This window comes from Mesoplodon densirostris, chromosome 4 (assembly GCF_025265405.1).
Source record: "Mesoplodon densirostris isolate mMesDen1 chromosome 4, mMesDen1 primary haplotype, whole genome shotgun sequence".
NCBI lineage: Eukaryota > Metazoa > Chordata > Mammalia > Artiodactyla > Ziphiidae > Mesoplodon > Mesoplodon densirostris.
The window spans coordinates 16,550,318-16,562,692 of NC_082664.1; the positions used below are offsets into that span (position 1 = coordinate 16,550,318).

Consider the following 12,375-nt stretch of genomic DNA (forward strand, 5'->3'; position numbering starts at 1 on the left):
ATCACTATGTAGTACACCTGAAATATTGTATGTCAACTATATTTCAATTAAAAAAAAGGAAAAAAAAGTTGCTCAACATCATTGGACATTAGGGAAATAGAAACTAAAACCTTATGAGATACCATTACATATCCACTAGGGCTGCCAATAGGAAGTGTTGGTGAGGATGTGGAAGTGATGGAAATGAAAAATGTCACTCTGGAAAACAGTCTGGCAGTTTCTTATAAAGTTAAACATACACTTACCACATTATGCCACCATTCCACTCCTAGTAAATAAATTTATCCAAGTGAAATGGAAACATACAAAGATTCTATGTGAATGTTTACAGCAGCTTTATTCCTAATTGCCAAAAGTGAGTCAATACAATCCAGATGTCCACCAACTGGTGAAGTGATAAACTAATTGTGGTATATTCATTAAATGGAATACTACTTAGCAATAACAAGGAAGAAATACTGAACGTGGATTAGTTTCAAAAGTGTTAACTAATTGAAATAAGTCAGACCCAAAATGATACATATTGTATAATTCCATTTATATGAAATTCTAGAAGAGGCAAAACTATAGTGAGAGAAAGGAGATCAGTGGTTGCCAGGAACTGGAGGGAAGAGAGTGATTGCAAAGGACTAGGGAGAACCTTTTGGGATGAAGAAAATGTTCTATACCAGGAGTCAGTGAACATTCTCTGTAAAGGAACAGAGGGCTAATTCTACAGGCTTTGCAGGGTGATATAGCCTCTGTCACAACTAGTCAACTCTGCCTTTTAGTGTAAAAGCCACCATAGACAATGTGTAAAAGAATGAATGTGACTGTGTTTATTTATGGACAACAGAATTTCAATTTTATGTAATGTTCACATGTTACAAAATATTATTCTTCTGATTTTTTTCAACCATTTAAAAATATAAATAGCACTCTTAGTTCAGGAGCTGTACAAAATGGCAGGATTACTTGGCCTGCAAGCTGTAGTTAGCCCATCCTTCTTTTACAGCATGACTGTAGTGGTGATCATAAAAATTTATATATTTTTCAAAAATTTCAACTGTACACTTAAAATTAGTTCATTTTATTATATTTAAGTTACACCTCAATAAAGCTGACAAAAAGAAAAAACTTGTAGTTACCATCTTCTCTGTGTAGCTTCTTCAAATTTGAAAACAAGAGAAGATCATAAACTTTTGTTATATTAAGATCAGCATCTAATCGCAAAAATATATTAGGAATAACAGGTAAAATGAAACAACACAGATATTACATTCAAATACAGTTAATAAAAATGGCATTCTGAATTTGCTAGGTATATAGAGTCTGTGGTTGGTATCTTACTACACCAAACACAAACCCATGGGTATATAATGTATTCATTTTTGCTACAGATTTATACTAATTAGAAGTGAAGCTGAGAAGGGTTTAAATGAGTACAGAAAGTTAACATTTGCACGTTTTTACCTTTGGCTGAAAGGATTTTATTATAGTGAACAGCCATGTGATTCTTGACCAGTTGGAGGGTACTCAGTCTGAGAGAGGAGGAGTCAGTGCAAAAAGCTAAAAATTAAAACATATTTAATCATTATATATTTAAAATATAAAAGTCATCATGAGATAAACAAGTTACTGATTATTAAGCTCCTTTTTATAAAATGTTCTGAAGTTTAACCATGGAGATACTGACATTATATCTGTGATGCTGAATATGTCCTAGCTGTCACCTTGCACTGATAACGAGCTATTCACTACTTTGGTTCAAACCTTTCTAGGAATAAGTTTTACAAGCCTGAGAGTTTGGGGAAGCGATTGAGAAATATAATCTACCATTACATTTACAAAACTATTTCTTATCGACAGCTCTCAATCTCTTAACTAAAAATGTTTAGCTGCTTGCCTGATGATAAAATAATGTTACCATTGTTAACACTTGAATACATGGAGTCTGGGAAATCAAACAAATCCCAAACTCCGAAACTCTAGGCAAAGATTCTATTCTGAGATGCAAACTTCTAATTTTATATCTGAAAACAAAATCTACAAATTGGTTTACTGCATTCTTTTTGAAGTATTAGGACTATCTTAAGACAAGTATAATTACAAAGAAATTGGATGACATTAAACTTTTGTTGTTTTTTTTTTTTTTAGATGTTGGGGGTAGGAGTTTATTAATTTATTTTTATTTATTTTTGCTGTGTTGGGTCTTCGTTTCTATGCGAGGGCTTTCCCCAATTGTGGCGAGCGGGGGCCACTCTTCATCGCGGTGCGCGGGCCTCTCACTATCGCGGCCTCTCTTGTTGCGGAGCACAGGCTCCAGACGCGCAGGCTCAGTAGTTGTGGCTCACGGGCCTAGTTGCTCCGCAGCATGTGGGATCCTCCCAGACCAGGGCTCGAACCCGTGTCCCCTGCATTAGCAGGCAGACTCTCAACCACTGCGCCACCAGGGAAGCCCGGGGACATTAAACTTCTTGACCTCCTCTAAACTGTTAAAAGAAATCTTAGAATTAAGCATGTATATATGAGTATAAATGTATAAAATGTAAATGTAGGCATAACTTTTTTAAATATTAAAAAGTTTTTGAGAAGTAATACATGCATGTGGTTAAAAATTATAGCTAAAACGGCATGGAGACATTGAAAAATAAGTGAATTTCCTGCCCTGACCCCTAGTCTCCTCTCCCAGAAGTATACTCTGCTACATTTTTAATACATCCTTCCAAGGAAATTCTATGCATAATAAAAGTATATACAATAATGATAATCTTGACACTAATACTACAACTACTACTAAAAACATTTATTGAATAGGTACCATGCATATATTGCTCTAAGCTCTTTACCTGTAAAAACTCATTTAGTCATTATTATCACCATTTAATAGACGTGGAAACTGAGGCAGAGAGATGTGAGCAAGGTCTTCAAGGTCACACAGCTGATAAAGGATGCAGTTTAGATGTGAACCAAGGCAACCTCATACTTACAATCACTATTCCTATACCAGCTCTGCACATATATTCTTTAAAAAAAAGTTAGTATACGACGTATTGTTCTTCATCCTGCTTTTCTATATATGTATCTTTTAAAACTAGCTCAAAATTTTTATTTAAAAATTGATTTTCAAAGTTTATGATTCTGGCTCTATGTGTATATAAGCTTTATTACAAAGAAATAAATGAGGTAACAGAAAATGATTCTTCTTTCCCATTTGGAGGATGAGTATAAAGGATTTTTCATGTAAATAAGGAAAGAAAGACTTTCAATTAGTATTTTGCCTAAAAACCCAGGCTTAAACATTTTAAGCTATAATTATAAAAATACTTTAAATGTACATTAAAATGTACTTTAAAGGCTTTAAAATGTGAAAACATCTACAGAATACAGATTCCGCTTTCATAGGATCTAGAAGTCCAATTGGATAAAGAGGCCCAGTTGGATAAGTGTTTGTTCCTGATACAAAATGCATTTTTCAAGGGCTCTTTTCCTCTGCACAGCTTTTCCTTTTCAGTGCTGTGTCTTTAACAATCTGCTTATCACCATTTTAACAAGGAAGGCATGCCTTCAGTCAGGGTAGTCGGCCAGCAAAGAGGACAGCTGGGCTGGAGCTGCAGCAGGGAGCACAAGGTAGCAAGGTCCACATCCAGGGCATGATGGGCTCCTAAATTCTCTAACCTCAAGAATTCCTATAATATGTAATTATAATTGATAATATGAAGTTCAAATATTGATTAAATGAAGTATTTTTCATCATTTTATATAATTTACAAATAAAGGAAACACACTTGGTCAATCTTTTAACAATCTTTTACCATTTTAAGTACCTCACTTACCATTACTTTTGGTGCTCAAGTGTCCTTTAAATAGGCAGGGTGGACCATATCTGGGAAGGACAGAGGTTGCTCTGACTTTTAACAAAAAAACATGAATTAGGATAAATGAAACACAACTTTCACAAAGACACTACTGAACACATAAAAAATAATAAATTTATTTTTACCAAAACTGTTTAAAATTTTATTCAATCATATTACTAACCAGCAATGATATATCACACAAAAATTTGGTGGCCATAAATAAAAGGCTTTCTCTTTTAAGAAAATAAGTAATTTTCAAAACAGTTGTGCCTTGAGGCTTAAGTTTCACTGGATAAAATGATAAACACATCAATTATGTTATTTGATATATACTGACTTCATTCAGTAAATCACTGACCTACTGGTTTTTAAATGATTTTGAGATAGAACACAACTAGATTTTCAGTTCATACATATGATTAACTATTTCAGTTAACCATAGGCTGGTCTGTCCTTAAAAATAACTTTAAGTAATCCTCTCACAAAGTAATTTGGTAAATTATAAATTATACGGTATAATATTATTATATATAAGTATATAAAAATGTCAGAATCAGAACTTAATGATTAAAGATGTCTTAAGGTTCATCTAGTCCAACCCACTTACCCTCTTGCTTGGATTCTATCTAAACATCTTATATTCATAAATTTATTTATTCATTCATTCATTTATTCATTCATTCATTTATTCATGGCTGTGTTGAGTCTTCGTTGCTGCCCGTGGGCTTTCTCTAGTTGTGGCGAGTGGGGGCTACTCTTTGTTGCAGTGCGTGGGCTTCTCACTGCTGTGGCTTCTCTTGTTGCAGAGCACGGACTCTAGGCACCCGGGATTCAGAAGTTGTGGCACGGGGGCTCAGCAGTTGTGGCTTGTGGGCTCTAGAGCGCAGGCTAAGTAGTTGTAGCCCATGGGGTTAGCTGCTCCGCAGCATGTGGGATCTTCCCCAACCAGGGCTCGAACCCGTGTACCCTGCACTGGCAGGTGGATTCTTAACCACTGAGCCACCAGGGAAGTCCCTAAACATCTTATATTTAAAAGCACCTCTAGTGATGGAAAACTCACTGTGTCCCCTAAAGTCAGTGTCTCATGTTTCAGACCAGATAGGCTGTCAGAAAACTAGATATATACTTTATCACAAAATAACTTCTCTCCCGAAAAAGTGACTGTGTTTTGAGGGGTAATCTCCAAGATAGGAAGGCTGAGTTACAGAGTTTCATGGAATTTAACATGCAAAATATAGTATCCCAAGACATGTTTTAAGTGGGTAAAATGGCCAGTCTGCTATTAGGTGGGCTTTTATAAGCTATAAAGGTATGGGGAAGACACAAAGTCTGGAAGAAATATGATGTTTGAAAATAGAAAAAGAGGTATCGAGATAGTAGAACTAAAATCCAGGATCAGAGAACAAAGCCTGCCAGAACAGACTAAAACAAAAAACAATCTGAGATCAGAATACCCAAGAAGCTCCTTCTACATCATAGGCCAGAGAGCCAGAAGGAAAAATATTAACTTATTTAGGACAAGAGAAGTCAAGGTGATACCACTGGAGCTGGTAATGAAGACAGTCATGAAATTAGCATAGTTTTTGCCTGGAGAGACTAAACATAAAAAGAGCAAACTAACCAACACACTCTCAAGCAAACCTTATTTCTCCAGAGGGAAAAAAGTGTTGACTTTTTGCCTGCCCAGAATCCAATGCCCCTTTATCTGGAAATAGGACCTCAACCTGCTTGGGGAACCACTCCTCTCCTCTCTTAGCCCAGCTGGTTCAAGTGGAGCCCACTGCTCAGAGGTGGGCATATCACCCCAAACTGGCCAGTAATGTTGACTGAATCAGGAGTGACTATGTGACCCAAGTCCAGCCAATGAGACATAATCATGGGACTTTTACTGGAACTCTTAGGAAATTCCTAGAACATAAATAAGCCTGGCGCTACTGGTGGCCATCTTGCACAACACAATGGGAACCTGTCTGAGAACGCAGCCTACACAGAGGAAAGTGTAACCAAGACCAAATGAGATCCCTGGCAACATCGCCTGAGTATCGGGATCTAACCATGTTTGAAGCTCTACCCTCCCTAGCCTATTCGTACATGAACTCAAAAAATCCTATTTTAGCTTAAGCCAGCTTGAGTTGGGCTTCTTCACTTGTAGTCCAATGCTAACTTACTGAATACTGCTAACTGTGCCTGGCACTGTTCTAAGCACTTTGTGGAAACAAATTCACTTAATCCTTACAACAATCCTATGAGAGGTACTATCATTATCCCCACTTTATAGATGAAGCACAAAGAGGTAAAGCATGTAATTTCCCCAAGATTACACAACTACTATGTGACAGATTTCAGGTCTGAACCTAGGCAGTCTGGCTTCTGAGTCAACCATTACACCATCTTGATCAATATAAATTGCTTAGGACTCAAACCATGCTCCAAGCTACTATATCAAATGAAACAGGCTAAGAAGTATGTAGTTTATTCCCTGTATGCAGTTTATTCCCTCCAAATTCCTTTCTAATGTATGTGTTTCCCTTCAGTTCACAGAAAAAGAGAAAGCAGGTATATCTAGAGAAGTTAGAGAGCACAATGTCAGAGAGAATAAATGACAAAAGATAAATAAATTATAATGTTGGATGTCTTAATATTTTGTGCTCTTGAAAGCATCAAAAGTAACCTCTTAATGAAATCAAAGAAATTTAGAAAGTGCAATACTTTCAGTTAAAATTAAGTATTTTAGCTCTGGCTAAAATTATGTATGGTTTCCTATTAATAATTATGGTATAGGAGTACTGACTACCCTAGATCTCTGTTGAATAATACATTTTGCTTAAAAACTCAAAATAAAAAACGTTTGATACTATATATTATATAATGTCCTAAAAATGAAGCTAATTAAATTGGGTAAGTTATAAAAATAGAAACCTTTTTACATCTGACATGAGCCTGACTTTAAAAATAATTTAATTAATAGATACTGCCACTTACTAAGTCTTACTAAGTCTATTATATTCTAAATTTTACATATTTTCCCATGCTCCCACTTCTACCACGGGGTAGTTAAGTAAAACAATGGCTCTAGGGTTTCACATTCATCACACCTGGATTCAAAGCCTATTGTGCCACTTAACTGTGACCTTAGCAAGTTACTTATGATCTTTTAGTTTCTTCACTGTAAAATGAGAATATCTATGTACAAGATATTCTGTGGATTAAAAAACGTTAACTTGGGAACAGTTTCTGGTACACAGCATGAGTAATGTTAGCCTGTGTGGTAAAACTTCTGAAAACCATTAACAGCACTTTCGTTTGCTTTTTCTGGAACTTAGGTGGCAAGGTGTCAGAGTATACCGGTTTGGTGATCAATTAATAGTTATCTCCTACATTTAGAACAGCACTTATTTTGATCAATGATTACATAATAGAGGTGCACTTGTATTCAAAGCAAGACTTGTTGCAAGGAACCATCCCGCAGCTTGGTTTAAAGGTACAGTTTAAAATAGATAAGAACACTGAATTGGGAGAAGAGGTCTGAAGATTGCCTTACCTACCTCGCTCAGAAAGTGTGAAGATGAAGATTATTTGGACTGGGCTGACTCCTAGAGATTTAAAGCTATATGGCTCCAATTGTTCCACAGGGATGTCCATTTTAACCCAGAGTATTCAGTCAAGGGCAGGTATACATAATGACTATGGATTAGTCCTTTGCTCCTAAAACTGTAGCCAACAACGCTGCATCATTTGGAAGCTTATTAGAAATGCAAAATCTCAGCCCACCCCCCCATCAGACTTATTGAATCATAACCAGCATTTTAGCAAGATTCCTAGGTGATTCCTATTCGCACTAAAGTTAGAGAATCCCTGGGTTACTCAATGGTGTGTTTTTTTGCGGGGCGGCGGGAACGGGGTTACAGTGTGAAGGATTTTGTATTTACTGAGTACTTACAATGTGCCAGGAGCTTTGTATGTATTATCCGCATTTAATCCTCAAGATTAAATGGGTGTTTTTTACCCATTTAATGTAAAACAAAAATCCATGGGTGTTTTTACCATCACCCATGGTTCGAGATGAGGAAACTGAGGCTCACCCCTCGGAAGTGCAGCGGGGCTTAATTTTGGGCCCAGAGAGGTCTGACTCCAAAGACCACATTTGATTCCTCTGCCTCCGACCCCGAATTCAGGGGACAGGGCCTCCTGGAGTCAGGGTAACAAATTCTAAGCAAGAAATGGACCTGTGAACCCCGCAAGAAGGGCTTCATCCCGGGCGAGAGGCCTGGGCAGCTCGGGGCAACACTCGGGTCAACACCGGCGACTAAGCAGGGGTCAGGGAGCGCCCAGCGTGCGGCCTCGACCCGCGCGGCCCCTTACCCGGACCCCAGACCCGAGGGTCGGAGAGCGGGTCGACGCGATATGGCGGTCGCCAGCGACAACTGCCCTTTACCTCTCCGGCTGCCATCCATGCTTAGATCCTCTTGCAGCCGCCGTGGGGACACGCTGGGTCCCCTTTGGTCCTTCCCGGGTCCGGGCCAGCCCCCGCAGCAGACGTTTGGCGAGAAAGAGCCCGCAGGCGACCGCAGGAGCTGAGACTGACGCAAGACGGGTTGCTAAGTGCGGGTTCCAAGGCGCCGAGATTGTGACGTCACGGCGCAGGGACGTGCGCTCCCGCGGCCCCGCAGCCCCGCCCCCCGCCGCAGAGGATGCTAGGGTGGACGGACTGGGCGGGGAAAGAGCCCCAAGCACCAGTCTGTTGCTCTGGATCTCTGCCAGTAGTCCACAGAACTGCTGCCTGTCAGGAGTCGAACCACCAGCACCTGGCAGGCCTCATCCCTGCGGGAAGAGCGGGAAGAGATGGTAGTCTCATCTGGCATCCATGTCCTTTGGGTCCCAGAAGGAAGTCAAACGCAATTGTTGGTTGAGGTCAGGGTAACATTTAACCAGCTCCAAATAATTAAATTTCCAAGCAGTACGTGAACATTTGGATTAGTGAAAATCCTGGGGATGAAAAACATCTACATATTTATATCTTAATTCTTAACCCCAATAATCAGTTTGCATTTCCTTTCTGCTTACTGAGCTTCCTCCATCCTCTTCCACCACCACCCTCCGCCTTTTTTATCTTAAGGCACCAATGTGTTTTCCTTTATGATGGAAGAGAGTTTCAGCATGAACAAGGCATTGATTTATTCGTGACTTTGAACAATTTGTTTAATTTTGAAGCAGTTACTTTTGAATCCTTGGAAATAAGAACAGAATGGGGCGTGGAGCATGGTAATGAGCTGCTTCTCAGCAGCAGCTCTACTGACATTTTGGGCTGGATTCATAATTCTTTGTTGGGGGGTGGCTGTCCTGTGCACTGTAAGATGTTTAGCAGCATCCTTGGCCTCTATGCACTGCACGCCAGTAGCAACCCACCCACTCCACCCCTGGTTGTGACAAAAAATGTCTCCAGCTGTTGCCAAAGTTCCCCTGAGAGGCAAAATCGCACACACACACACACACACACACACACACACACGCACACACACGCAAACACACGCCCCCAACCTCTGCTGTAATGGAAGAAGTACTGGCTTTGGAGTCAGATATGTGGAACTTAATTGTGAGTTTTTTGCCACAGTTAGTTCCTAAATTTCTTGAATTAGTTTCCAAACCTCTCCAAGCCTCAAGCCCCTCTTTTCTAAGATGTAAGAGATGCTACTAACTTTGTAGTTGTAAGGATTAACACATACAGTGCCTGGCAAAATGAGATGTTCAGAAAATAAAAGTTTTCTCTCTTCTAAGACTTTTGTCTCGGAAGAACTTGGGTATCAGGAAATTCAGGCATAAGGGAGTAAGTCAGGAACACTATGAAAAGGAAAGGGGAATAAGCCAGAAATTCATCTGAACTCCTGATTCTCTAAGGCTCTAGGGAAAGGAGAAAATTAGATTCAAAATCTGAGAAATATGGAAGTGTGCGTGATGGTTCTGTGGCCCCCAACAGCAGAAGTCATTTAGAAGGGTGCAGGGGTAGAGAGTCAGATGTTACCCAGAGAACAAAAACACTCTTGCCTACCTACTCATTAATGCTTGAAATCCCTGTCTAAGAACATGAAACCTTTTATTCCACTACTAGCATCTGGAAAATATCTTGCATATAATAGGCCTCCAGTAAGCATTTGTTAGATTGAATTAGAACCAAAACATAAAGGGCAAACGCCCCTGGGAGAAGCAACACAGTGACTTGACTCACACAAAGGTGATGCCAGCTTCTCTTGTGAAAGTAGATTTTGGGTATCAAAGTAAATTTTAGTTTCAGATAGGAAAGAGGCTCCACGATTAATCGAGGACAGCAAAGTGAGAGAGGTTCTGAAGACTATATTGCTTGCTATCCACCTTCAACTGAAGCCATCCTCATTTCATTATTTTTCTTTTAAGTATTTTATTCCAATTCTTTCAAGAAGTGGACAATAGGGTCTTTTTCTCTCCAATTTTAGCAGAGAACATATTATCATAAGTGTAATTTAATTTGTCCTTGGCCTTCACTCTACGTGTATAAAGAAGAGAGAGAAGATCCTTTCTGGTTGCTGTTCCCAGGAGATAACCCATGATCATAGGCAGATACATGCAACTTATATGGGCTTATTGTAGATTTAGCTTCCAGGAACACGGTTCCACTGGGGAATCACCACCAGCTGCAATAGGCTTGGAGAATAGACATTCCTGAAGACCTTTTGTTGAGTATTTAAACATGAATTTCTCACTGTTAAGAAATCATTCCAATGGTACATTTTTGTTATTGATATCTGGAGGCTTGTATCTGTATTTTAGAAGGAAAACAATTTTCTCCCTTAGTGCATTGCTATGTTTACTTTTATTATTGAATTTCTTCATTTTGTCTTAGCTTGTCAGCTCAAAACTAAGACTTGTGCTCAGTTGCAATAACTATTCATAGCCTATTTTTCTATTTATCTCTTTAATTCCCTTTATTAGGCAGGTGGCTTTTATTCTTCTACTCTTATTTAATGGTTTAATCAAGCCTATTTTTTAAAGCATTAAACATGAGGTTTATTTTAAGTACGAGTCCACTGTGTGTTATACTGACAGTAGATACAGGGCCACAATAAGTTTATAAATATTCATACATGTGTAAAAAAGACTGCAACTTACACATACTTTCTTTACTTGATTGAAAGACGTCTTATGGTACATAAAATGCTTTCTGTAGTTGATCTCAGCTTTGTTCACACTGAAGTGAGTTGTATCCAGGTTTTCTAAGCTCAAGACTGCTCAATTGCTGCTGTCACCACCGTTGGTTTGTTTTCTTTCAGGATCAAGGTGGATACTTTCATATAAAATCTTGTTTTTAATTCCTTGTCTGGCAAGTCTTTCCTGGATTCTTAGCTTTGCATAATATACCTACAATGGAACCAGCATCCTAAAGTCACCAAGATAAATCCTCCTACTCCAACATCACGTGATCTTCTAATTCTACTGGTTAACAAAAAATGTCCAAAGCCAGCCTCAACAGATCCTAATGAACCGTATAATATCGAATCCCATGCATAGGGAATGTTTTCAACATCTAAAATTCGTAGGAGCTTAAACGGCTTCCCCTTCCCGGGCTCCCCAGGCTCTAGCACAGCCGCCATGGGGACGGTCGACGCCTTTGCCCCTAATCAAGCCTATTTTTAATTAGATGAGTTTGAAGCCCTTTGGAAATGGGGATATAAATAAAACAAACTATGTATTATTATTACATACCATAATATATAGCCTAATACATATACTATATAGTTCATTTTTTCTATTTTATTATATATTATTTTAAAACGTATAATTTATTATTATTATATATTATATATATTATATATTATTATATATTATTTAAAAACGTATTATTACATTTACATTTAATCTATATCTTTATAGAGTACCATTACTTGCATAATTCAGAGGATTCCTGGAATTTATATTTGTCTGCTTGGCCATGCTCAGTATCATCAATGAAAATTATCCAGTAAATGCAGTGAAAGCACCAAGAGGTAAAGGCCAAGATAATCTTTTCCCATTCAGTGGCTAATTATGAACATATTTTCATCTTTAAAGTCCCTGAAGAACAAAAATGAAGGACTTTTTTTAGGGAATATTTTTTAAGGTGTACCTATCAGGGCAGAGAAAAGAAATGAAATTAAATGATGAATGTGCCCTATATGTTGGCACCAGTCTCAAAACAAAATCCCTTAGGTTTTGGTGGAAACCTTGGAAATTTGAACTATTGATTATTTCTCAGTCATTCTCCAATTGAAATACCGTAACTATTCATTCATCTAATAAGTAAATTGAGAAAATGGAACTTCAGAGCTTGGCGGTATTAGCATGTTATGAAGTAATGGATTAATTTGCTGTTTGTCACTAGAGGGGGCTTTAGGAAAGTTTTAAGCTGCATCTCTATGAGGAAGACAATCAAGCCATAGGAGGCAATATTAACTTACAAATCTTACTCAAGGAGGGTAAGGAGTGAAAAGCATTTTGAAACGTGACTTCGAGGTAGAGCTTCTCCAAT

At 38.3% G+C, this 12,375-nt stretch overlaps 1 protein-coding gene and 1 pseudogene across 2 annotated transcripts in view; both read right to left on the reverse strand.

Moving 5' to 3' along the window:
* Positions 1–8,448, reverse strand: part of SPATA7 (spermatogenesis associated 7) — a 37,259-nt gene extending 28,811 nt beyond the window's left edge. Inside the window, exons 1-4 of one of the 2 annotated variants that reach the window (XM_060097958.1) lie at positions 8,275–8,448; positions 7,385–7,550; positions 3,816–3,890; positions 1,453–1,548 (exon numbers count right to left, since the gene is read on the reverse strand). In XM_060097958.1, the coding sequence (XP_059953941.1) occupies positions 1,453–1,548; positions 3,816–3,890; positions 7,385–7,481 (268 nt within the window). In that variant the 5' untranslated portion in view covers positions 7,482–7,550; positions 8,275–8,448. The remainder of the gene's footprint in view (positions 1–1,452; positions 1,549–3,815; positions 3,891–7,384; positions 7,551–8,274) is intronic. The other variant, XM_060097959.1, reaches the window with a different exon arrangement.
* Positions 8,449–11,271: 2,823 nt separating this feature from the next.
* On the reverse strand, positions 11,272–11,461 carry LOC132489031 (cytochrome c oxidase assembly protein COX20, mitochondrial-like; annotated as a pseudogene).
* Positions 11,462–12,375: the final 914 nt, after the last annotated feature.